Raw genomic sequence first — 24,019 nt, forward strand, 5'->3', positions numbered from 1 at the left:
ATATGGGTGGCCTCCCAGCCTCTACATTTATCTAGCAGCCGTACGATAACTTCTGTGTCGTACAGGTACGGTGATTTCGGAAGTTAGTTAGGAATTTGCCTTTTTCTTTTGAGCTGGCCATCTTGACTTTGAGCTTAACCACCTTCGGGCACCGATACCGGGAATTTTATAAGCTGCTTCTACATCTCTTCGGACGATTTCGGCCCCAATAACTAGCGACATCGATAGAGTGTCAAGCTTTAACCACGATACCGAAATGGGTGCACCCTTAGTAAGAATTGTAGTGGTGTTTTGTGTTGCATGTTTTTTTCTGGCACAGGGTTTCTGTGACATCTTGACGACCAAAGGAGCCATCTTCGATCGGGAAAACTACAGAGCCATCGTCAAGCGCATCATCAGGCAGTGTGGCGCTTTGTGGTACAGGTTCAGTCTCAACAAACCAGCTCTCCAGTGGTCATTTCAAACATATCGACATTCCAGGTCGAAATCTGCAGCTACCAATACAGATACTGAGCCTTTTCTGGTCAGAGACCATGGTAGAGGATATTCGAAATGAGTAGAATCTGTCCATGACGTTGCTCTGGTGCATACAGGGTAGTGTTAGAGAGGGATACGTCCATTTGCCATTATCCCCGAGCCACCCGTAATGAGCGGGTTGTCTGGCGCACCCTGGCTCACGCTGATCAGACAGACGAGGGGCATCTCAGTGGAGGAGAGTAGAAACAGATAGGGAAATTAAAACTGAAGCAGAAGCAACAAGATCTTGCTAACATTGCATGATGAGGTCTTGAGTGTACGGCATGGGCGTTTTCCCTGCTAGTACTTTGGCCGGGCCATATTTTAAGTTTCTGAGTGTAACCATAGCCCTACGCTGTACTAGTCCTAAACTTCTCCGACAGAATTGTGAACCATCCTAATTGGAGAGACTGTTCCCGTATAGCAGCTTTCTCGTATTCTATCAGTTCTGCCACATACCATTGTAACGCTGCTCCTCGGAGCGAGTTCTGCAGCTGTACCCTGATAAATTCTTCGCCACAAACCTTTGCGATTGATCGAACATGTTCGATGAATAACTGGACATCCCTGTAACAGGTTTGGACAGAACTTGAAGCCTACGAAGCGTTTGCACCGCACGTCACTGAGTGCCTAGGCACACATGTAAGCCGAAATTACTGTTATTGGTACAATATTGTACCCAGAGGGTAGCGTAATGGAGCCCTCCTGCAAACTTAACCAAACGCACTAATATATTCATCTCTCCATGTCCTATACGAAAGCAGACTAGAGGAGAGGAAGGCAATATGAATACTCTAGATGGAGGAAGAGACAAGGTTCAAGAAGAAAATCTTTTTGAGATGCTCAATGAATAAATGAGGGTGTGCATGGCGGTGTCCGTTCAGGCAGTCGGGCCTCTATACATGTACTACATGTTTGCTCTCCCATCAAATTATCCTGGTTAGCTGTTCAGTTCTTTGTTCAATTACCTGGTCAGCCGTCTCTTTATCAATATCGGATCATATCTTCATTCATATACTACATATCTGGTATGTAAATAACTATCTACCTCACCAAAACACCACGATATCTCATCTTCCCACTCTTCAACGCCTCAATTGCCTGTTCAGCGCCCGCCACCGTCATTGGGAACGCCTGCACAGTCGGTGTGATATTGTGTCGCGCGACAAAGTCGAGGAGCTTGTTGATTGTCTGCCGCGACGCCGTAAGCGACGCCTGGATCCGGATGCCCTTAGTGATCATTGCTGTCAGCATGATTGGCGTGTGCTCACGCGAGACACCGAGGGGGTAAATGGTGCCATTTACGGCCATGAGTTGGATGAGTCTAGACAATCATCAGTCTTCTCTTCATGTAATAGAAACGAAGGAGTATGGAGCATACGTAAGGAAATCTTTACTCGGCGCACTCCCCGTCAACAGCAAATGCTTCAAACCCCTCTGATCCCATCCCTCCGGCACGCCCTTTGCCGGATCAAACACATAAAACTCATTGGCCCCATAACTCATCGCCTCAGCCCTCTTATCCTCCGACCGCGACAACACAACGACATCACAGCCCATGCCCGCCGCCAACTTAATTGCCAAATGCCCTAGGCCGCCAATCCCCATGATACCCACACGATCCGTCGGCTTCACACCGCACCCATCGAGAATCGTGAATATCGTCGCGCCAGCACATAGCATCGGCGCGGCGTTTTCACTCGCATAGCCCTCGGGGATCTTAAACACGGTGTTCGCATTCCACACCGCGCCGGTGCCGATCGAGCCCATATTCACGCGATTCATCGAATAGTCGCTGCGGTTCACGCAATACTGGTCGTACCCGCCCAAACAGGGCTCGCAGGCACCACAGATATTGTACGTATACCCGAACCCGACGCGGTCGCCCACGGCGACGTTAGAAACACCCTCCCCAACAGCCCGGATTATGCCAATACCTTCATGGCCGAGAACGTATCCACTGGTGAGTTTCCCCAAATCGGTCCCGCAGAGGCCCGAGTGTGTGGTTTCGATATAGACTTGGCCGGGCCCGAGAGCGGCTGAGATGGTGGATTCGGTGATTGTGCCGGACGGTGCCGTGCCGTGAATGACTTGGAGGTCGAAGCTTGCCATATCTCTTCTTCGCTTTTCTTTTTCCAAGTATCGAGGTGTTGGATGTTTGTTTGAGTGAAGTTGGAGGAGAATTGCGGGGAGAAACCTAATAATGGACTTTCAATCTGAACAAGCTTCCGGAAACGGAGGTGAGGTCATAGGAAGGAGGAGTGACAGTTGTGAAGCCGGGAACGGCATGTTATTTATTTTCAATCCATTTTCTTATCGCGATAACTCAAAAATGTCACTGGACACAGCGCACTAGCACGCAGTGATCGTCAAAATAGTGTGGAGAGCTGATGATCCTCCGCGGCTCGTTGGGTCTAGAAATTGCGCCATATTGAATCGTCCGGAGACGCCGTGCGTACATGTCTTTACTATGGGATATCGATGTAGTATGTAGTATCGGTGGCAATTAATACGACGAGTCAACGGTCTTATTATTAGATACGTGGGTACAAGTTACGCACTTAGAGTTTAGTCCAATGTTGGATTTTCGGGGCGAAATGTGTCTTTAAGTCTGTATGTTCTTTATCCTTGCAGGAATTGCGTTTAGTGGCTGACATTCTGTTTGAACTCTGAGATGGACGTTACATGCTGGTAGATACGATACTAGGCATTGACTCATATGCAGGATCGTGTAGGATGATAAAGTGGAGGGTTGAGGTTATGTAGTGTGATTTCATAATGTGCGATGGACCCGTCCTACTAACGACGCCATGATTTAGTATGCAGGCCACTAAGCGGCTGGATCTTATCAACCGGCGATCGCCTGAATTAATACTAAATCGAGCCAATGAATAAAAGGAGGAAATATATATATATATATATGCTTGACCAACCTAATAGTCGTCATTAAGGATTAATCCAATGGAAGAATCGCAGGCAGTGGACCAGCCGACTCAATCAGATTTCCGAGTCCAGTAAATTTGGCCACAGCGAAGAGATAGCCCCGTTTATACTATCATCTGGTTAGCCTCGCGTTCACATCTAGTAAATGGGAATAGGGTATATACCAAATCCAGCGCGGTCGTCTTCTTAAATGCTCCGCCCCGAGTCTTCTCGGACTCATCCCAGTACAACAACCGCAACCATCTATGAATACGGGGATAGTCGTGACGGATCATCTTGATATTGCATTTAAAAACTGGGTAATAAGCAACATCAAACCGAATGATCGTCGCATACAACCTGATATCTGCCTCCGTGATGTGTTCGCCAAATAAGTACGGCTGATGCCCCGCCTCCCCCAGATGCTTCTCAACTCGATCCAGCGCTTCGAAGAGTGGGTATACATTCTGATTATACGCTTCTTGCGTCGCCGCAAACCCGCATTTGTATACGCCGTTGTTGATTTTGTTATACACCCATTCGTTCATCTCGTCGATTTCGCTGCGGAGATGCGCGGGATACAATCCCCCTCCATTGCTGCTGTGGGCTTCGCGAAATTCGGGAGCAAGCAGATGGTCGAATTCGGTGTAGAACATGCGGATGATCTCGCTGCTTTCATTGTTGACAATGGTCTCCTTCTTCTTATCCCACAGGACTGGTACTGAATATCGGCCGTCGTAGTCCGGGTCGGCCTTGAGGTACAGCTCCTTGAGATACTTGAAGCCATACAGCGGATCCTTTTCGGCTGACCCCTCGGTGCCTGTAAATTCCCATCCGTTCGGACCCACCCCGCGACCGACTTGCACGAGCTGGATGATGCTTTCGAGCCCCTTCAAGGACCGCACGATGTTCGTGCGATGCGCCCACGGACATCCGAGGTTGATGTAGAGAACGTACCGGTTGGCTTCGGCAGGGAAGTCGGCAGATGGCGAGGCAGAGACGAAGGAGCGGAAGACAGAGTCCTTGCGACGAAAATGACCGTCTGCGTCGGAGATGGGTGTTACATCGGTGGCCATGTTAGTCCTTGGCTGTCGGCGGTGCGGGGATTATTCAATGTTGCGATGGAGTAGTTGGCTTTTTCTTTGCAGGCAAGCAGGGTGGGTACGAGGGTGAGTACATATGTATGAAGGAGGGATTCTGAAGATATTTAAATATATGAAAATTAATATGAAATTACTGACATTTGATTATAGTTGGTATTAACTAGCCAACTTGTGGTGGTTTTGTAACCCGATTTCAGATTACAAAGCAAGGCCGAGCTCTGTAATCGCGCAACACGTCATCAACATATCCCTCATCCTCATACATCAGCTTATGTCCCTCACTGCAGCGTCAATGGCCATAGTCCCATGACAGCCTCACATATTGGTTTGCAGCATGGCAATGCTTAGCGAGCGCTAGCAACACCTTTATCACATTCGACACTGGCACGTGGTGTCTCAGATCCTCGACACTATAGTAGACCGATCGCTCAAGAGCATCGTTGAATGCTTTGTTAACTGTTTCAGAATCATTCCAGTTGAGATTGTCATCGCCAATTCGATTACGCTGGTTGGAAGTTTCGCGAGCATTGCCAATGAACTTAAACCCAAGCAAGTAGTTTCTCATATCCTCAAACACTGGTTCACTGTAATTAATATCCAACTCAGTGACGAACTTGAGGCCGCCAGTAGAAACGATGGCCGAGCACATGTCGAGAAACTTGTGTAACTGTCTATCATCATCTTCTCTGACGGGGAAAAAGTCCTCCTCGTAGCCAATTACGTCGATATCCATGCTGATGTAGAATGAGTTTTCGCCATAATATATAGGCAGAACTTCAGCACGGATCTGGCTGCACACCTGAGCAAGGACTGGTGGTCTGAGGGTGTTCTTGGAGTGCCCTGGCTTATTGACGACTGATGAAGGTAGACCTGGACGCGCAGCTCGGGCGGCAGATTCATGAATCTGAATGGCTGCTTTATGGCGTTCTTTTGTGGTCAAGGCCATGAGTAAGGACTGTATGAGATGCTACAGGTGGGTAAAACTTACGGCATGTTCGCCAGACTTGTTTGAGGTTGTCTTGTGTACCATAATTGACGTTGATACGAGGCATTTAAGAGATACCTAGGACACTTGGAACGTGATTGATGCGTGGATAGAAGGTTAAGTGAAGCTAAGCAAGAGCGAGTATTCAACCGAGCGGTGTCAGCACGCCACACTGATGTAGGTGAGTAGTTGGCAAGAGTAAAGTGAGCAGAGGATTGAGGTGAGTGTAAAGCAATCACAGCGCCGTTTGCACTCACGTGACGCAATCATTACAGGAAGATAGTAAAAATTTGAATATACACCACAAAATGGGACTGAGTACCCACGAAGTTGACATTTAAATTTGACATATATTGGTGTAAATGCGAAGGCAACGAATTTTAAGACTATCTGGGGCAACCTCCAAAATCGAGCTTATGCGCAGTTCATATTGAGAGAGTAGAGAACTGTATATCTACATAGATTTTCACAGGATCCCTAAAAATAACCAGTCTTTATTTAGATTTAGAGAAAAAAAGTAATAAAAGCAAAAAGAGATTAATCTTCTAGTATAATTAATTAAGGGAAAAGAAGTAGTTTTCCTAGTCTTAATATATGAGAATATTTGGTAGAGTAGCTTCTAGAGAGAACTATAACAACTATTTAATTGTATTAAAATACATAACTAAAGAACCAGCACTAAATATCAAAATGACTTTAAACCATTTCTTGACTATTGCTATTTATAGCTCTAGCTCTAAATTTTAGCAAAGATCAGTTAAAAGATTGTACAAGGCAAATCTACTATCGTACCGCAACACAGCCATAATGATATTGTACCAACACCTTTTACATTCAAAGAGCCTATCTCAACACCTATCACCATACCTACTTGATCATATCTTCAGCACAGGGGCCACCTCCTATCAATCTGAAACAAACAAATAAGAATCATTGTACAAAAGTTGTTGAAGGCAGTATCAAGGCTCTCAATAAAAGACATCCTGCATAACAGAAGTAAGACCGCCAGAACGCGGAACCAATCCAGACGAGGACTCATCACCATATTGGAGATCAACACGACAATCATCCAATATTTCTCAAAGCGAACCAGCATTACGGGTGTCTAACGAAGAAGTGTTACAATTTTGAAGCTAAGAATGAGGCTGAGGCAGTAGAAATTGTTGTAAGATTAAGAAGAACATGGAGCATTCTATATTTAGCATTAGTCAGTTGTATTTCCTAATCTTTCGTTTCTTTTCACTTGATGGCCGGCTGGTTTGGTTAGCAATGGGGATGACGCTTTCTAGTCCTTTTAAATGCAGAGGAGTTGCATCTAAGATATGGTAGCATTTCTTGTTGACGAGAATACATATGTATCAGGAATACTGTGTATTTTTTGATTAAATACATCTCTACAACAGCTATAACGAATGTGTTTAGGGCTAGGTCTCTCACTCGTGCCACTTTATATACAGCCTGTCCCCATCTTCTCTGAGATGCATAATGCTAATTATGACGTGCAAATATGTGCAACTCGCTGGAATTATCTGTTGTTTGAATCAGAATGGATACGGACACCACCGTGTTCAATACTACATAAATAGTAACAGCCTGAAAAATTCTAGAAGTTGTAATTAGGTACGGTATTGTTCTTTCTATACCCCTCAAGCAGAACCCTTACCTATTAATATTTCATGAGATCATTATCTATCTCATTTTCCTTGCGAAGTAGAAGGCGGAAGCTCGAAAGCGCCTTATAAATAGTGGAGTTGATCCACCGATCAATACTATATTTCCAAGCGAAGGCCCCCAGAGCTAGGCTGGCATAATATAAAACAAAAATCAGGTACCGTCGCTGATCATCTTCAAATGTTGCAAGATGTACGTTCCTAGTGATCTGCAAATCTTCAGACGGCATTTGATCGTCTGAGATAAGTAGCTCAAATAAGAACCCCAAGATTATCCTCATCAATGGTAGGTGGATAAGGTAAACTGCCATACTGAGGTCTCCAATTCTAGCAAACACATTGAAGTACTTGGATGAGAGGAAATTCTTTAGTTGGTCGGATGAATGAAGAAGCTTGAAAAGGCAGATTGCACTCAGTAGACGGTATAGCCTCATCAGGTCCACGTTATTCACCATATAATAGGGATATATGGAGGTGATTCTGGGTAAATCGGTAAGGAATTGTGTCCAGGCGGATTGAGATGGGGACGGATAAATTGTGTAGGAGCCGACAGACAAAATCACAAGTATAGCACTCCAAAGGGTGATATTGCACAGCCACGCGGAAAGCGAATTATGAGATATAGAGGCCTGAGATGGTATTTTCATATGCTGAGCGTTCAAAGACTGTAAATAGCATAAAGCACCGATCGCGTACGGGATGTTGAGGGTTTTCGTGTTAACTGTTTTGATTTAGAGACAGTTTTGCCGTTGTCTACCTGCTTTGGAACTTGTGTAGATGTATGAAACTTACAATCAGCAGTAAAAAAATGATAAAAAATACTTAAATAAAGAGGAACAACGTTCACTGGTCGCCGGAAACGCGAGGACAAGAGCATCAAAGCGAAAATATGCAGAGAACTCATGAACTGAGGTCGAAAGGTCCAATGATGGATATTGGTTGGATCTGAACCTGTGACCCAGGTAGATGTGATACTTGAAAAGAAGTCGTATGGAGCATTGTAAAATGAGGCAGGCGATGAAGGGGTGAAACCCTGAAGCCCTTTTACTCGGGAATGAGACGCCCACACATATAAGCCTAAGTGATTACTAGTGACATTTATCAGGCTGGAAGCCACACTTGGAAGAAATAAGCGCAGAAATGCTCTAACTACTTCTTCGCAAATGTAATTCAGAACATTCACTCGCGATTCATATACTTTCTGGGCATTTTTGGCTGCAAAATAACCGCTTGTGATGAAGCACAGGGACAACCACATTCCTGCTTCATATGATAGGCGAAGGACTGGAAGCTGGACCACAGAGTAGCTTTCACCGTCGCTTCGAGGCGCTGGTGACACTAAAGATGGAAAAAACGCCCCTGCTAAGTGATGGTTGACGATACACACGCTAGACATGCCTCGAAGGACCTGGGACAGAAGTTTAATGACATTTCTCTATGAATATTTGGGAGCACATGATGGCTACCTTTATCCAGGGTATGTGGTTTTGCTTTGAAGAAGTCATGACGTTTGAATATAATTGGGAAGGGTGATGGGTGAAGGGCGTCGAAAAAGAAACACTCGCCTTGAGCGTTGCATGAAATGTTCCTAAAATCTCACTGTCAAAGGCTAAGGGCAGGAAGAAAACAGCCAGGTGATGTCTCAGACAAACTCAGCCTATACATAACATTTAATTAGTTTTATTATCTAGTGCATATATCTAACCTATCGTAGCTTAGTATGGTGAGAAGTCATCATATTTTCAAAGGCTTCGTTTTCTTCGCCGCTATAATTAAGAGGTATTGTGTACTAAATGCTTATCTTACGTTTGCCTACCCTCACCATCTCGCCTTTTTACCAAAAAATACGATACAAATTCAATAAGTTCCCAGTCTGTAGGATTCACATATTTGTCTGTCAATTGCGTGCACAAAAGTCTCTTGTTTGATATTCTCATAAATTAGACAAATCCAATACTCCGAGGAGGACTCCACTGCCAGCCAAACTCTATCGTCGGAGTCTTTATGTAGTTAGACTCGAGCTTTGGTTTGTAAATCTACGGATTCATCCACGCGGGATATCTAGCTCCTTTTCTATACATGTTCATTAGTAGAGAAAACAAAGTTTTTACGCATGATGCTTACAACTGTCCAGCGGCCTTGCCTTCCAAAACCACCAGAATCCACTTCGAGACCTCCGTCTTCCTCGCGTTTTTTCTATTCATGTTTAGTGTAGATGTTCAACTCAAGGGACAATCCTATCACTAACCACCGTCCAGCGGCCCTGCCTTCCAAAACCACCAGAATCCACTTCAAGACCTCCGTCTTCCTCGCGTTTTTTCTATCCATGTTTAGTATATTTATATTCAAGTCAAATTCTACCACTTACCACTGTCCAGCGACCTTGCCTTCCAAAACCGCCAGAATCCACTTCAAGACCTCCGTCTTCCTCACGTTTTTTCTATTCATGTTTAGCGTATATAGTCAAGTCAAATTCTATCACTTACCACTGTCCAGCGACCTTGCCTTCCAAAACCGCCAGAGTCCACTTCAAGACCTCCGTCTTCCTCGCGTTTTTTCTATTCATGTTTAGTGTAGATGTTCAACTCAAGGGACAATCCTATCACTAACCACCGTCCAGCGGCCTTGCCTTCCAAAACCGCCAGAGTCCACTTCAAGACCTCCGTCTTCCTCACGTTTTTTCTATTCATGTTTAGCGTATATAGTCAAGTCAAATCTATCACTTACCACTGTCCAGCGACCTTGCCTTCCAAACCCACCGGAGTCCACTTCGAGATCCCCTGGATTCGGAGATGCCCTCGCTTCGGTAATTGAAGCCATGAAGACCGCAAGCCACGGAAGTATAATTGATACTTTCATTTTGGTGATTCGTTTTTATGAATGATGGATATAAAAAATCAAATTGACTATCTTGTAAGATTGGGTAAATAGATACCAGCTGAGGGTGTTGACCATGTTTATATACCTTTGGCTTAGGATGGTTCCCCGCCCCTGAATCCGCTTTCTGCTACATAATTGAGACATATAAGTGCATCATCAGCGTGGCTACAAATCTATCCTATTCTCTATTAGCGGGGAAACAAGTCACACGAGCACCTTCTATCTATACACTAGTGGCCGACTTAGCCGTGTCTATAAACCCCACAAGGAATGTAATATAGTGGTCAGAAACACGTTTTATGAGGACCGATCATATGAATTGACCTATCATTATCAAATAGTATACGCATCTTGTTGGCTAATGTCGAATCCAACCCTGGCTCTTCGTTCATTGGAGGCGTGGAATTGATAATAATTTAGCTCAATCGATATATTTTGTCAAAGAAAAGTACCCAGGTATAATCCCAAACTACATATAAAAAGATGACTCGCAACATCGGGGATGCATGAACAGAATTAATATTCCATCATCAGAGCGCCTCAATCATTTTATACTGTTTGTTCGTTTGTTTGTTTGTTTATACTGACATTCGAGTAAAGCAATAACTTCTTACTTCACTGTTGAAGAATTAGCTTTGGTCTTAATTTTAGCCTCTTTCATATCTTAGCGCTTATAATTAGTGCTTATCAATCTGGCCCCCGATTAGGGTGGCGGCCAATAACTAGTCAAATACGCTAGATATGCAAATGTATAAGCCAAGGCGCGTGGTATAACTCTTTTGGGTAGGTTTTCCGAGAAAATGTCTAGCTTCTAGGACTGTTTATGAATAATGAAATAATGAAAAAGCTGCTCATGAAATCTAGTCGCTTGACTCAAACCCTGGCCATGATGAAAGAAATGGATGGTAACACCTCACGGGAGCCGCTTTTGATGGAAAGCGACAGAGAGTATGATGAGAGTAGCCATGAATTGAATGAGAAGAATGATACTTATTCTCCATTTTTCACTTATAAGTCTCTATCAGTGTTGATTGCGAACTTTCTCCTTCTCATTCTCTCGGTCGTCATCCTTGTTTTTGCGAAACTTGAGTCCTCTAGGCAATCAAGCCTTTGCACTAAAGAACATTCCTTCTACTGTATGTTATTTTGCTCATTATATTGGCCCTTTATGTATTATGTATTAACTGACTGCTATTCATAAGCGCCGGCATTGGAGGAGGTAAAGTATGAAAAAGTTCGATATGCTGGTCTCCTAGAATCGGATTCATTATGGCGAGGATCCCCCAGTCCTATTATTGATGAAGCATGGGACAGTGTCACTTGGAAAGGTATTCATTTTTATGGAGCAATATCTATAATTATTAAATGAAGTATGCTTGGTGGGTTTAATGGCTAATGTTTTCTTTACAGTCCCGGAGATCCCTGTTGATGAAAGCGTCGTTCATCGAACAAATAACCAATTCGATATAAACTCCCTGACACGGTTTCCGCCTGAGTTTGGAGGGCAGATCTACACTGAGGTAGAATGGAAACATGAGTTACACTGTCTGGTATGCGCCCTGTATTGGTTACGCTATATGAAAGATATCTGTGGTCTTTTACTAATAGAATGTATAGAACCTCATGCGGAAGTACATCTATTTCGATTACTATAAAAATTCCACGTCTCTATTCTACGCATACTCTTCCGACGAGATCATAAATCATTTAGGTATTCTCAACTCCTATTTCTTCTCCTAAAAGAAGAAGCAAAAAAAATTCCTAGATGCTAATTCGGATCGGTTTTCTTTTGATACCAGCTCATTGCATCGATATGCTCCGACAGTCCGTTATGTGTAACGCTGACACGGGGCTAATATTCTCATATTGGATCGAAGGACATGATCAAAAACACGTTGATTTCAATAACGAGCATGTCTGTCGAGATTTTGAGAGCTTGCTGGAGTACCAGAAGCAGAATGGATACCTAATTTCACAAAATTTGCTTGTTAGACACCCTGGAGCAGTCGACCTTCATGATCATCCAGAAAACTTGACACGGCTGACGATGCTACCTGAAGAAAGAAACAAATACTATCTCTAAGAAGCAAGTTTTATATAATCTATAGTTTCTTTATAAGTAGGCTTACTAAAAGAGACCATACGATATATCGATTCCTTTTCAACTTATAATACCGAAATTCCTTTATTAATAAAGGGATATTCAATCTTCGCTTTCAAATCATATAATTTAAATTTTCAGGAATAGATAAGTAGAGTATCAACACATCTGCTTCTTGCTGATTTCTTGAATCCAAGGGTCATCAAAGATATCATGGAGGTCAGCCCGGTTCGCTGGCTCGATCTTCAGCATATGCGAGATTACGTGGCGCGACTTTATTGGAAGACGGGCCAAGAGAGCGTTGAATGAGTTATCGACAGAGGCAGAGAAATTAGAGTCGCTCATCTGAGCCCGATGCCAGGGATATTCTTGTAGCGATAGCGCAGAAAAGAGGATAGCTAATGCCCAGACATCCGCCTTTAAAGCGTCATATGGCTCTGCTCTATACATTTCAGGAGCTATATATTCGTATGTACCGACAAAGTCTAAAAAGTAAGTTAGTAGTGAACAGTATTCGAATTTTCGTCATGGCATTGGGATGCGCATGGCACCGGCATATATGTCACCAACCTGTTGTCGGGCCTTCAGCCCGAGTTAAGTTCAATGCTTCGCCAAAATCAATCAGCTTAGCATTTCCGTCACTACATAATAGTATATTGTGGATTTTGATGTCGCGATGCGCAATGTCTCTCATATGTAGATATTGTACAGCTTTCAAAAGTTGCACAAATACATCTGATATATCATTTTGAGTCATGCTCTCGGAGAGCAGTTTTGTAATCAACGGAGTCTCACAACTCTCCATGATATACAACCATGTTTCTTCCTCCTGCCTTAGTTCGAGCGATCGGATGATATTAGGATGTACTAATTGAGAGGCTAGTTTGAATTCAGACTCGACTTTCTCAATGTACTCCTCAAAGGTTTCTCGTCCTTCCTTCTTGTTGAAGACTTTGATAGCAACAAGGTCGCCGGTAGTCGATGACTGTGCCTCTAACACCGTACTATAAGAACCCTCGCCCACCTGTTTCAGATAGCGGTATTCGCCGTCGCAAGTTCCTACAGCACATGTTGGAGCAAAAATCTGTTGTGCTTTTTCACTCTTTTCTCCCTGGTAGATGGTGCGTCCGAATTGGATGTTGAATTGGGTAGACAGGATGATGGTGAGAAAAACGCTGATTAACACCCATGTAGTATGCCAAACCATGTTTTGGGATTTTGATATGTAACATATATGTATATTTGATTTACCTGACGTGAAGACTAAACACTGAGCGGAATTTGCACAGGTTTGGCACGGCTGTATGTATGCGTTCCCCGCCGAACGAGGTCGGCTAGGCGGTAAGCCTAGTCCGTCCCTTCTTGCTGCGTCTGTGGCCAAGACGCGTTAACAGAACTCTATACAATCTATAACATAGCACAGGAATTATTCTATTTCTCTTCTGAGTACTGTGCCATCACAACAGAGCAAGTAAAAAAGAAAAAAGCAGGGGAATGACCCCGTCCTGAGTTGGTAGCACCATCATCAGGCCTTGCCAGATTTGCAGTAGCCGTCACTCAAGCCCCCGTGGTATCTATATCCAATTGCTTTACGCTGCTGTGCTCTGAACCAGGCCATCACTTAGATAAGAACGACTTAATTTTTGAGTCGTTTGAGTCGACTGACATCGCGGCTGCTCGTTTCACTTCTGTCGTCTACCGGTTTTCCTCTCCCGATCAGCAAACACTCGAGCTTACAAACATAAAGGCACTAGACTTATGAAGTGTACCCAGAATAAGAGTGTTATTCATCGCAGAGTGATCACAAAAGAGAGTAGAAGAGTTCGGGAACTCTCCCTCTACAGCAATCGCTTCTGTGGTTCGAGAAGTCAACATCTAGCTTATGTTGTTTGTACAATGTTGAACGGCTACTTTTGGCATTGATCGTACTCCTTCATTTCTATTTCACATTGAGGCGGTACTCATAGACCATCGATCGAAACAATCTAATTCCCCTGTCTACTATTCTCACTCCAAAATGGTAGCCCCGCCTCTCTTCGGGCCGTTCCATACACGGCTGCACTATCTATTGATTCACCCGCATACTCCCGTGCTGCAGTCAAACGGCTCAAGGCGACCTCAAGCGTGGGAATGCGGGTTCCGTGCTTCTCAGCGATAGAGAGAGCATGCTTGGCATCTTTGGACGCGAGAGCTGCTGCAAAGCCGGGTGGAGTGTCTAGTGGTGGCGCATATGCTCCGGTAGTGATACGTTTGGAGTAACTGTCGAGAACCGGGCCAAACATGCTGCCAATGAACTGCTCCAGTTGTTCAGTGCCAAGTCCCGTCACTTCAGCGAACACTTGCGCTTCGGAAATCACTTCTAGGAAGCTGATAACAAGAATATTTCTTTTGACTCGTCAACTTTGCTGTCCAACACAAAAGAATGCAGATTGCCATACCCTGAAATCTTGAGCAGACTTGACTTTCGCACATCCTCACCCATATATATGATGCTTCTCCCCATAACATCAACAATCAAAGGTTTGATCGTCTCTACGGCTTCGGAGGACCCAGCCACCGAAAAGATGAGCTTTCCGGCAGCCGCCACCGGGCTAGCACCAAAGACCGGAGAAGCAATAAACACCGCCCCCTTTTCACCAAGCTGTTGCGAAGCTGATGCACAGGTGTCTGGATGGACTGTTGATGTGTCCACGAATATTTTGCCCGCTAATGGGCCCCCGGCTGTGAGGGCCTTGGTCAACAATTCATTTAGGACGTCGTCGTTGGAAATCTAACTCGACCGTCAGCAGAAGTACCGGGAATAAAGTGCAACCACATATACCATTGTAAAGATAATATCTGACTTCTGAACCACGCTTTCAAAGTCATCTTCTGGAATGGCGCCTGCATCCTTCAGGGGTTGTCCCTTCGATAAACTGCGGTTGCTATAACGAAGTGGTGGCGATCCCTTAATCCGGAGGTGCTTTTGGAGATTCAGGGCCATGCCCAGCCCCATAGATCCGAGGCCAAACTGGCGGTGTCTTGTCAGTCAGTAGTAGATGGTCACGTGATGCTATTCACATACCCAGCCAATTCTTTGCGAAGGTGATGCCATACTGCTATTGTAAGTGACATCGGATGATCAGGTTTATCCTTGAAGTATAGCGGAGTTTTCAATTGTTGGAAAGGACAGAAACTTCGTAAATAGAGAAGCTATGGCATAAGCGGGTCGCAAATGTGGACGACTGAGTGGAAGTGGAGCTCCACCTAGGAGTTCTGTCGACCCAAAAACCACTACACCAAAATGGGGTCCCCCTCATTAGTGAGGGGAATTAATTTGGTATTTATTGGCTGACAAGTTCACTCCACCAGTATGCTCAATCCGGCCCCGGCAGTTGTCTGACTAGCCGCCACTATTTCCTCCAAAACGGTTGCCATAGAAGGCCCGATACCCCAGACCGGTCGATCCTTGCAGACCCGCTGTACCAGCTGGATGAATAATGTTTCGCTCTCATCAAGAAGACTAGCGAAAGCACTCCGATCTCTGGACCAAAGGCGGGGGTCTCGGTCCGCCGTCTCATTCCCGGTATTATGCAATATAGGTTCCATAATGCTGTTGAAAATCAACATGCAGGATTCAGAGGTTTTTGGTAGTTTGTTGAACGACTCCAGATTGCTCCGGATATCCGAGATCGCCCCCCTTAACACTCTCCAGATGGTGAGGAGGATTCCGTAACCAGTAACCGTTACCCAAGGCGCTTCACGGAACGCAAATTCTCGATCTTCACCGGCGATGTTTAATAGCGTGCCCGTAAGGTCATCAAGAATGGGCAGCATGGCGTCTTCCCCGGATGTATGCTGCAACAAAGCAGTTGCCGATCGTCTGACTGCGGTGTAACTTCCTAGAGTTAGATGAGTGGCTGTGGCCAGACCAGCAATCAAGCTGTTGTCCACAATACCTCCAATCAAGAGGTTATCTGGTTTGCATAAGCTGACCTTGATGGAACAAGTTATGAACTCAATGGCCCGCCATAGCAGATACTGAGGGCTTTCCGTAGAGTAAGCTTGGTCTTTGATAACCTTCGAGATCGACCGCATAGCGGCGATCATTTGTCGATTCTGAGATTGAGTAAGGATATGGAATGCCGATGGATCCGACAGACTGGGCGGTAACTGGTAATAGCATCTCGTGAAGTCTCTCACCAAAGAATCCAGGTTGGTCAACACATAGAGCGTTGCAAGTGGGTTTGCTGCGAGTGCTGTTAGAAGGTCTGGGCTAGGTGACTCCGACATTAGTTCCTGCGTAGCCAATGACAAGGAGGTGGTAGCTAAGCCTCGCGAACCATCTAGGCTATCGTCGAACGGCAGGAGGGTCGACGCTTCATATTGCTGAGTGACTCTCTGAAGCCATATCTCTGCGTTGTTGGCTTCCCAGAGGCTACTAGGGAATGGAAGCTCCCACTCAAACTCCATCGGCGATATCAATGGACGGATATTGCAAGCTGAAAATACATGAAAGTCCAGAAACATGAGAGTGTAAAGTGACAGCTTCATAGATTCCGCATTGACGTACGACCTCCATCGTGTATAGGGTGTCTGCGAGTCGTCCCTTGACGCACTTGGCTCGCTTTGAGACCTCCAAGACTGGGAATTAGGCATGGCTATACTCTGTCGAAGCAGTCCTAGTTCGCGAACGGCCTAATACTTGAGGGTTAGGAGCCTGCTAGAAACATCCAAGACAAAGGAGCAATACTGACATCAACCAGTGTTCGTAGCATCTGTTTTGCCTTCTCGAATTGAGTCCTGTCACTCATGAATGCCCCGTAGATGATATACAAAAGCCACGACTGCATGACCCAGGTTTTTCGAAGCTCCCTCCAGTCAGAGGATACCTAGATTACAACATGTCAGAATACAGAAAAAGCAGTGAAGATACAAGAGCAAACCAGACGACTGAGCTCCTCACACCCGCTTTCCCATAATCCTCGACTCCATTGTACGCAGGCTGCTGCGTCGTCGGGATTATGCAACCGTATTGTATACAAGCTGCCAATAACAACCGTAATGTTCATCAATGGCTTCGGCGTCGAGGATACGGTGAATGTTGGCCGATGCACCAACGGGAGTGACTGGTGGAAATACTCAAAGTATGCTTTGGTGTGCGTTGTAACAGCGTCCACACTCACGCTAGGGATATAAGATCTTCAGTTAGCGCACATGATCAAAAGTGATAGCCATCAACTAGCATGTGCGTAAACGGAATCCACAGGGGGGGCCATACATAGACGCAGGATTTACAGAATAAGCTTGTGGACTTCCTACAGGAAACGCAATCTGCTCCTGCCTGGGTTCCTCGGGAATCGTAGAAAACCCAGTAGATTCGACGAGTGCCGTAAACGATGGCGCCGTGTCGGAGATCGCCTGCGGGACGGGACCCCATTCTTCTTCAGGTTGGTGGTTTTGCTGTTGATATACTACTGCCCGACACCGGTCGGTATGCCGTTTACACACATCACTGGAACGACGTGTTAGTGCGAGAAACCTGAAGCTCATAGGGGAATAACCTTCTCGAGAATCGAGCATTGCATTTGCTACAATGAAAATTCTTGCGAGTGACGCCTCCGTGCCCTTGAAGTCAATTAGCTACATTCTAAGTTTTGTCAAGATATCAACTTCGGACTCACTTGCTCGCTTATGTCTTTCAAGGTTCTCCTAGAGTCGGACAATGGTTAGCACATAAGGATATATGTAAGGATCCGGTGAGACCTTACACTCCTCGTGAACGATTTTAAGCACGCATCGCAAACAAAGGGACGATAAGAGCTCATAATTCCAGTCTCCAATCACAACTGTTACCATTTGTTTCCTCAGAGGTGTGTAAAAACAGATATTGCCGTCGGCCACCTTATCTCGGCCGCGAGTGCTCGGTCATCCACACGCTAACCGCAACGGGAATCTATCGCTGGCGTCCTGTTAGATACATTGCATTTAAACTTTGTACGCACTGGTGACATTACTCAACAACAAAATGTGCCGGTTTCCGTTGGCTTTCGGGTTCATTAACTAGTTAACATCTGGTAGAGTATTTGGATACGGGCTTGGCATGAGATTCGTGACGAAACCGACAAGACCCAATTCTCTCAAAAGTCGGGAATGACTTCTCATTTCCATGTGCTAAATTACTTTTGGAAACGCAATATTCGAAAACCGTGAATAGACACTGCGCCCAATATATTTTAGGTTCAGCGGATAATACGACGTCATGGTTGATACCGTAATTTTCAGCCAGACTTGCTTGGAGCAACAAACTAGACGACATAATTCAGTTGTTTGCAATATGCTACTACTATTCCTTCCTACTCGGGGAAGGAAATCCTATACCCCGATAACATTGAAGCTAATAAAACTTTAACTTTTTCGGCCATAGCACCAATAGATATAAATATGTACTTCCCGCATCGCATCACTCCACAACACTCACAGACGGCTATAGTTATCGGTCAAATTGCCCATCGTTCCACCACTTGGGCCAAGGTATCCTCGTTTCCCACATTTCCTGGGAAAACAATTAGTGGAAGCTCGATCCACTTGACCTCTCGCCCGCCTTCGCTTATGCTCCGCAAGTCCTCTTCCTTTTCGCACCACCAAATTGGTACTCCTGGTGCTGCTTGACCCAGCACCCGCGCGCGCTTAATGCCCATTCCAGCTGTCGCGGCATCGGAGGATGTCACGCCTCCTTTAGCGAGGAGATATCGAGGACGAATAATCAGGTTACGGATGATGTGAACTAGAGAGTTTGCGACCAAGTTATTGATGTCTAGATTTGTCGCCCCTTGTGGTGTCAGAGAAGATGATGACTCCACGGTGTCTGTCGTGACAAGATCCCGACTCGTCATGACCAAGACATCTTTGCCAGCTTTTAGTGTTGCTGAGACCTTTTCAATAATCGCCCGGATACTGATAGAATTCTCTAGCATGGTTAAACTGTCAGGGTATTTTTGAGATTCTGTCAACAGAGCCGGCACTTCAACCGTGATCACCATCAACTTTTCGCCACGACGTTTTGTCAATGATTGGAGCTGTTCCGTCGATTTCGGAACGTATGATCCCGCCACTATGAGCCCTCCAGGTTGGCTAGCGGTTTCGAAAGTCGGTAATTGTTGGGGCAAAATAATATCTTTGCATGGAATGCCGAGACGACTTGATACAAAAGATGCACCCGATCGATAGCCGAAACGGCGGTTATGGTTGCTCTGCACTGAGGCACTGGTTAGCAAATGAAATTCCCATGAATGTGCACGTAGTAAGCAGGTTGGATAGAAATCCCTCGAGAAGAACATGGATACCACAAGAATGTGGGCGATCCAGTATCATACCTTTCAACAAGCCCAAGCAAAACAAGTTCATGTCCTCTTCCTGAACTGCATTCAGGATCACTACACCGCCTTTAGGCACTGCAAGTAACTTCTTGGCTACTTCTGTTACGCCTCCTTGTCGAATATCCTCCAATGTGACGGAGATAATGTCTTTGTCGGAGAAGCGTCTCCCAGCTTTCTCGCGCACGTATTCAACAAGATTCGATGATTTAAACCCGAAAGTTTTGTCCGCGGCAAACGGCGTGTTTGCTACTGGCACAAGCGCATCTTTATCAATTACGTAGTGGACATCTTCAATTGTGACACGTCCACCTTGCTCAAAAAAGGGGGTGATAATCCATGCGTCAGGTGAGCCAATGGTGTCAATATGCGATTCAATCTCTTCCAAAAAGTGGCCTCGCAGAGTGGAATCTCCACGAAGGACAATTTCGAACTTTTTGCCGGTTGACGATGCAGCTGTTGAGACGTTTCGCAGTATCTCACTGAGCAATTCTCGAGCTTCGTTAGACGATAAGGCACGACTGTTTGTTAAAACGAAGAAACCTTTTGATCCAGTGCGAAATTCCGTGGTTAAAGTATCAACATCCCACATTGTTAGGACATTTATGTCATGACATGTTTGCGTTCCTGTTGGATCGTCATCGAGCACGACGAGCACAAGGTCGGGCTCATTTTGTAGATGATCTTGGATTCTTCCGAGCAAGTTATTGGTGCTGCACGTGAATTTTGGTAATGTTGTTAGAGTCTGCGAGAGTGATAGTGAGTTGTATCTTGTGGGTTCCAATGTGTTGCTTTGTGAAGTCCACCCAGACGAAGGAAACCATATCTTAAATAGTGCCGCCTCGCCCTCAGCTTCCAGACCCTGAGCTATAGCTAACTCATACAATTGATGTGTGCTGGCGATGAGATGATGGGGATATTTGTACGTTTTAGCCAGAACGATGATTTCTTCCTATCATGGCGTGTCAGTTACCCCGGCGCAATCTACATGTAAAGCAGGCTTACCAGCGTGTCCCGAGTCTGTGCGATGGTGCAGCCGGAAGTAAAATCTCCAAGCACGGCTTTTGGCGCCACGACTTTGAAGGATTCGCTTACACCAGCCGCATTAGAGATAATTGAAATTAGCTCACTAGCCTGCAAGCCGAGATTGATACCTAGTGCGACAGCCTCAATCGCTGCTGCAGTGTGAACTATTTCCAGCAATTGATGGATCAGCTTGTAGGCTCCAGCAAATTGCGAAACGTCCATCTGGGTTGATTTGCTATCCGAAACTAAAGATGGACTCTTGGGGAGAAACACTCGGACAACGCCGGAGTCATCTTCCCGCTCATATTCCATTTGTGCACCAAGGAGATATAACTGTTCTGCAGTTGATGCAAGGAATAGCGGGAATTTCCGATTGAGACCTTCCGAAGTTACGATTCCCTAAGGGTTCGGTCAGATCTGCTGTCCAAATTCATCGTGGCGGCGCTGCAAGTCAAAAACTTACCATGTCTTTCACAAAAATACCGAGCGCGGAGTATGGTGTCCAATCATCCGCTAGCATATGAGGAACTCGGTTCTCAAACATCCAACTGTGCGCCGAAGTACCCAGGACGCTTTCATACAAGTGCTTCGTATTCAAGCCCAGAGTAGCAGCCAGTCCCATCGCCTCTGCTGATATGGCAATATGAATGCCCGCAAGCTGTTGGTTGATGAGTTTGACTTTGTTTGCCGCGCCCAGTCCTCCTTTGATCTCGTAGAGGCATTCTGACATCGATTCCAGGATCGGTTTGGTGTCCTTTAGAGTCGCTGAAGATCCAGAGGACAGGATGGTCAATGTACCTTGAGCAGCGCGTACGGTTCCCCCAGATACAGGGCAATCCACCACTCTGATATCTGGTCTTTGAAAATCCTCTTTGAATAATCTAAGGACTTCCTGTGGGAATGCCGGCGCAACTGTGGAACAAATAATAACGATTGCATCGTGCGGAAGGCCAAACACCGCACCTCTAGATTCTGCAAAGAGCACATTCTTGATCTGCTCCGCATTCGCTACCATACAGATAATATACGAAGCGTCTCTGGCACTCTCTTGTGGACTTGATGCGGCAAATCCACCCTTTGATGCCAACATCTCCAGCGCCTTAGGGCTGACATCGAATCCGCTTACCCGGAAACCATCTTCGAGCAGATGCAGTGCCATGCCCATTCCCATGGCACCCAAGCCAATGAACGCGACATTTGGTTTGGTCGCCATTGCTGAGCTCTTTGCACTGGAGCAGAAACCGAGTAACCGTAGCGAGTGGATGTTGTGCTGAGGGAGATGTGACAAAGCCGTATCTGAGACCGTTGTATCAATGGGTTGCCCAAACCGATATCCTGACACAGAGAGACAAAAACCTCTAACCCTAGAAAGCAACAGTCACAGCTTCCGTCTTTGCGTTCCATAACTCAAATCATAGGCTTCGGATAAGCATCTCCCGGTCCTCGCTGTCGGCAAAGTCATGATGACGCCGGTGCTCCCATAATAGATGCCTCATTTCTTTCCAATTATTTCGGCAAACATGAATATAACCAATGGCACAATGACGCTGTGACTATTTTGCCCTATACAGTAGTTCCATTGTTAACGTGGATTTGCCACCTCCACCTCCACCTCCACCTCCACTTCCGGTGCTATTAGCCCAACCAATGATTAGCTTCTTTCCGACTCAACGCATTAACTGTGTTCAGAATTCGCGAAACCTAGCATTAGAAATTATACGTTAGCAGGCGCATCAAATGTTCGGTGGAGTGCAAGTTTAGACGTCTCAGCCAGTGGCGGGATGTCCTTTTCCAACCATCAGTCGTTCGGCAAACAGAAGTTGGGGTCGCTCATGTTTTCCTTCAGTCTTTGTGATGGATATCTACAGTGTCTCAATAAAGGTGAGATCTAACTAGATTTTCAGAAAGATGTATGATAAATCCGCCAAGTAGAGTCTCAACTGGTAGAGAATAATTCAAATGGCTCTTTGAATAGTTTCATTGCTTGATATGTCAAACCTGACCTTTCATATATATGAGCAAAATTTGTTGTGCAAAGGTGAGGCACCGTAAGAAGCGCGACTCTAAGACTGTCAGGCAGTCATAAACCATTTTCAATATCAATTAGCTGCTGTATCCGCTCCAAGGCGTCTATACTAAGCTTCGAGACTAATGTAAGTTCTAGCGGTCTTCGCCCCTGCGCTGTTCCATAACCAAAATAGTGCGATACCACTCCCTTGACGCCTGCCACGCCAACTTTGGACAGTGCCCAATCAGCATAGCTGAGCTAGGATTGCAAATCTTGGGCTGCCTTCAGATTCCTCTGCTGGTAGAGCTGTAGAACTTACCATGCGTCCGTGGCATGACGTTGGCAAGAGCTGTGATAATGCTGTGTGACCTCGCTACGAGGGCGGACAGGAAGAAACCTAATTTTCCGCCAAATGTCGCGAAGGGCTAGGTCGGTAGGGCGGAGGAGATTCTCTGTAGCCTTCTGACATTACCACAGGTGAGTTTGACGCCGAAAATGTTGGGATTCTTCTGCGCCAGGCGGATTATAGAATCGGAACTGATGTCCATGCCCCCTATAACACTAGGGAAGTTGTAGATCAAGACAGGCAGGGGAGAGTTTTCAGCTACCTGAAGGGGGTTCTTTTTGTACAGTCAGTTAACCCATGTTTAAGAAAGTGCGTTTATATCTTGCATACCGTGCTGAAGAAGCCTTCAATGACTGGAGGCGTCGTCGAAGTGGTCCAGTAAGCCAGCGGCAAGACCAGAACGAAATCTGTTCCAGCCTATGTGGCATCCGCGATCAATATCAGTGTCTCCCGCACGCTGGGTGCGCTGCATCCCACAATCAGTTGTAGGCTCAAATAACCAAGATTGATCAGGTAGCTGCGAACCGTTCGTATTAGCATCTTTCATACTTCGCGAGAGAGATGAGGTACCTCTCTCTTACTGCTTAGCAGAACCAAGGCCTCGCGACTCCTCCAGCCATGTCCTGGACATGGGTCTTTGTACCTTCGAGGTCAATCGACTCGTCTTCACTGAAAAATATCACTACGAGCGTGTAAACTCCGTATCTGGGATTCGTTGGTGTCATGATGATGACTGTGGTTGAAAAGCGTAGGGAGTGATTCCCCAACGGCGAGGTTTTTTATACTGAACTCTTTCGTCTATACCTAAATTAATAAATCCACGAAAGAAGCCGAGGATAAAAATTGCCCCCATCTAGAATGGTTTTGGTGTTTCTTACTGTGCTTTTGCATTATATTTGTAATTTAGAGCAGAATTGAGCTACACTAAGCACGTCAGCGAATATGATTGGGGGAGCAACTGCGCATCGTCGGCCGACAGTAAACGAAACTGGACACTGGACACAGCTAAAATATGATGTACATGACCCTCATGACATGTGAAAACATTTTGTTGGTAAGAAAAACTAAGGCAGAAAAAAGTTCGTGCGAAAGGATTACGACCTCTTC

General features: G+C 45.5%; 11 protein-coding genes across 11 annotated transcripts; 1 reads left to right on the plus strand and 10 right to left on the minus strand.

The window, feature by feature from the left end:
• Positions 1-1,560: 1,560 nt before the first annotated feature.
• On the minus strand, positions 1,561-2,628 carry BGW36DRAFT_364784 (chaperonin 10-like protein; the record flags this gene model as incomplete). The annotated part of the gene is made up of 2 exons (XM_046214591.1): positions 1,561-1,840; positions 1,898-2,628. 2 exons carry the CDS (start codon positions 2,626-2,628, stop codon positions 1,561-1,563), a joined length of 1,011 nt encoding a protein of 336 aa, XP_046066337.1.
• An 841-nt stretch (positions 2,629-3,469) lies between these two features.
• On the minus strand, positions 3,470-4,514 carry BGW36DRAFT_307885 (transferase; the record flags this gene model as incomplete). The annotated part of the gene is made up of 2 exons (XM_046212277.1): positions 3,470-3,568; positions 3,624-4,514. The coding sequence occupies 2 exons, from the start codon at positions 4,512-4,514 to the stop codon at positions 3,470-3,472; spliced, it is 990 nt and encodes a 329-aa protein (XP_046066338.1).
• Positions 4,515-5,147: 633 nt separating this feature from the next.
• Positions 5,148-5,610, minus strand: BGW36DRAFT_390153 (uncharacterized protein). The gene is made up of 2 exons (XM_046217440.1): positions 5,530-5,610; positions 5,148-5,468 (listed from the first exon to the last, which is right to left on the minus strand). The coding sequence occupies exons 1-2, from the start codon at positions 5,569-5,571 to the stop codon at positions 5,259-5,261; spliced, it is 252 nt and encodes an 83-aa protein (XP_046066339.1). The 5' UTR covers positions 5,572-5,610; the 3' UTR covers positions 5,148-5,258.
• Positions 5,611-9,257: 3,647 nt separating this feature from the next.
• On the minus strand, positions 9,258-10,016 carry BGW36DRAFT_433017 (uncharacterized protein; the record flags this gene model as incomplete). Its single annotated transcript, XM_046221210.1, has 7 exons — positions 9,258-9,269; positions 9,321-9,392; positions 9,445-9,516; positions 9,565-9,636; positions 9,683-9,754; positions 9,807-9,878; positions 9,924-10,016. The coding sequence occupies 7 exons, from the start codon at positions 10,014-10,016 to the stop codon at positions 9,258-9,260; spliced, it is 465 nt and encodes a 154-aa protein (XP_046066340.1).
• Positions 10,017-10,914: 898 nt separating this feature from the next.
• On the plus strand, positions 10,915-11,816 carry BGW36DRAFT_364788 (uncharacterized protein; the record flags this gene model as incomplete). Its single annotated transcript, XM_046214592.1, has 4 exons — positions 10,915-11,212; positions 11,279-11,404; positions 11,487-11,626; positions 11,694-11,816. 4 exons carry the CDS (start codon positions 10,915-10,917, stop codon positions 11,814-11,816), a joined length of 687 nt encoding a protein of 228 aa, XP_046066341.1.
• Positions 11,817-12,336: 520 nt separating this feature from the next.
• Positions 12,337-13,384, minus strand: BGW36DRAFT_307602 (kinase-like domain-containing protein; the record flags this gene model as incomplete). Its single annotated transcript, XM_046212253.1, has 2 exons — positions 12,337-12,662; positions 12,748-13,384. 2 exons carry the CDS (start codon positions 13,382-13,384, stop codon positions 12,337-12,339), a joined length of 963 nt encoding a protein of 320 aa, XP_046066342.1.
• Positions 13,385-14,162: 778 nt separating this feature from the next.
• Positions 14,163-15,271, minus strand: BGW36DRAFT_433020 (6-phosphogluconate dehydrogenase family protein; the record flags this gene model as incomplete). The annotated part of the gene is made up of 4 exons (XM_046221211.1): positions 14,163-14,562; positions 14,616-14,947; positions 14,999-15,187; positions 15,242-15,271. The coding sequence occupies 4 exons, from the start codon at positions 15,269-15,271 to the stop codon at positions 14,163-14,165; spliced, it is 951 nt and encodes a 316-aa protein (XP_046066343.1).
• A 245-nt stretch (positions 15,272-15,516) lies between these two features.
• BGW36DRAFT_364791 (fungal-specific transcription factor domain-containing protein) lies at positions 15,517-17,739 on the minus strand (the record flags this gene model as incomplete). The annotated part of the gene is made up of 4 exons (XM_046214593.1): positions 15,517-16,854; positions 16,914-17,048; positions 17,103-17,343; positions 17,438-17,739. 4 exons carry the CDS (start codon positions 17,737-17,739, stop codon positions 15,517-15,519), a joined length of 2,016 nt encoding a protein of 671 aa, XP_046066344.1.
• A 926-nt stretch (positions 17,740-18,665) lies between these two features.
• BGW36DRAFT_273112 (uncharacterized protein) lies at positions 18,666-20,190 on the minus strand (the record flags this gene model as incomplete). Its single annotated transcript, XM_046210163.1, has 2 exons — positions 18,666-19,414; positions 19,533-20,190. Coding segments are annotated over 2 exons (1,407 nt in total), but the record flags the coding sequence as incomplete, so codon positions are not given.
• A 326-nt stretch (positions 20,191-20,516) lies between these two features.
• BGW36DRAFT_306883 (putative 3-hydroxyisobutyrate dehydrogenase) lies at positions 20,517-21,771 on the minus strand (the record flags this gene model as incomplete). Its single annotated transcript, XM_046212189.1, has 2 exons — positions 20,517-20,957; positions 21,022-21,771. 2 exons carry the CDS (start codon positions 21,769-21,771, stop codon positions 20,517-20,519), a joined length of 1,191 nt encoding a protein of 396 aa, XP_046066346.1.
• An 867-nt stretch (positions 21,772-22,638) lies between these two features.
• BGW36DRAFT_401501 (uncharacterized protein) lies at positions 22,639-23,637 on the minus strand (the record flags this gene model as incomplete). Its single annotated transcript, XM_046218751.1, has 7 exons — positions 22,639-22,819; positions 22,882-22,991; positions 23,034-23,174; positions 23,243-23,329; positions 23,369-23,452; positions 23,483-23,512; positions 23,542-23,637. The coding sequence occupies 7 exons, from the start codon at positions 23,635-23,637 to the stop codon at positions 22,639-22,641; spliced, it is 729 nt and encodes a 242-aa protein (XP_046066347.1).
• Between the last annotated feature and the right edge of the window lie 382 nt (positions 23,638-24,019).

This window comes from Talaromyces proteolyticus (assembly GCF_021365285.1).
Source record: "Talaromyces proteolyticus strain PMI_201 chromosome Unknown BGW36scaffold_14, whole genome shotgun sequence".
Classification (NCBI taxonomy): domain Eukaryota; kingdom Fungi; phylum Ascomycota; class Eurotiomycetes; order Eurotiales; family Trichocomaceae; genus Talaromyces; species Talaromyces proteolyticus.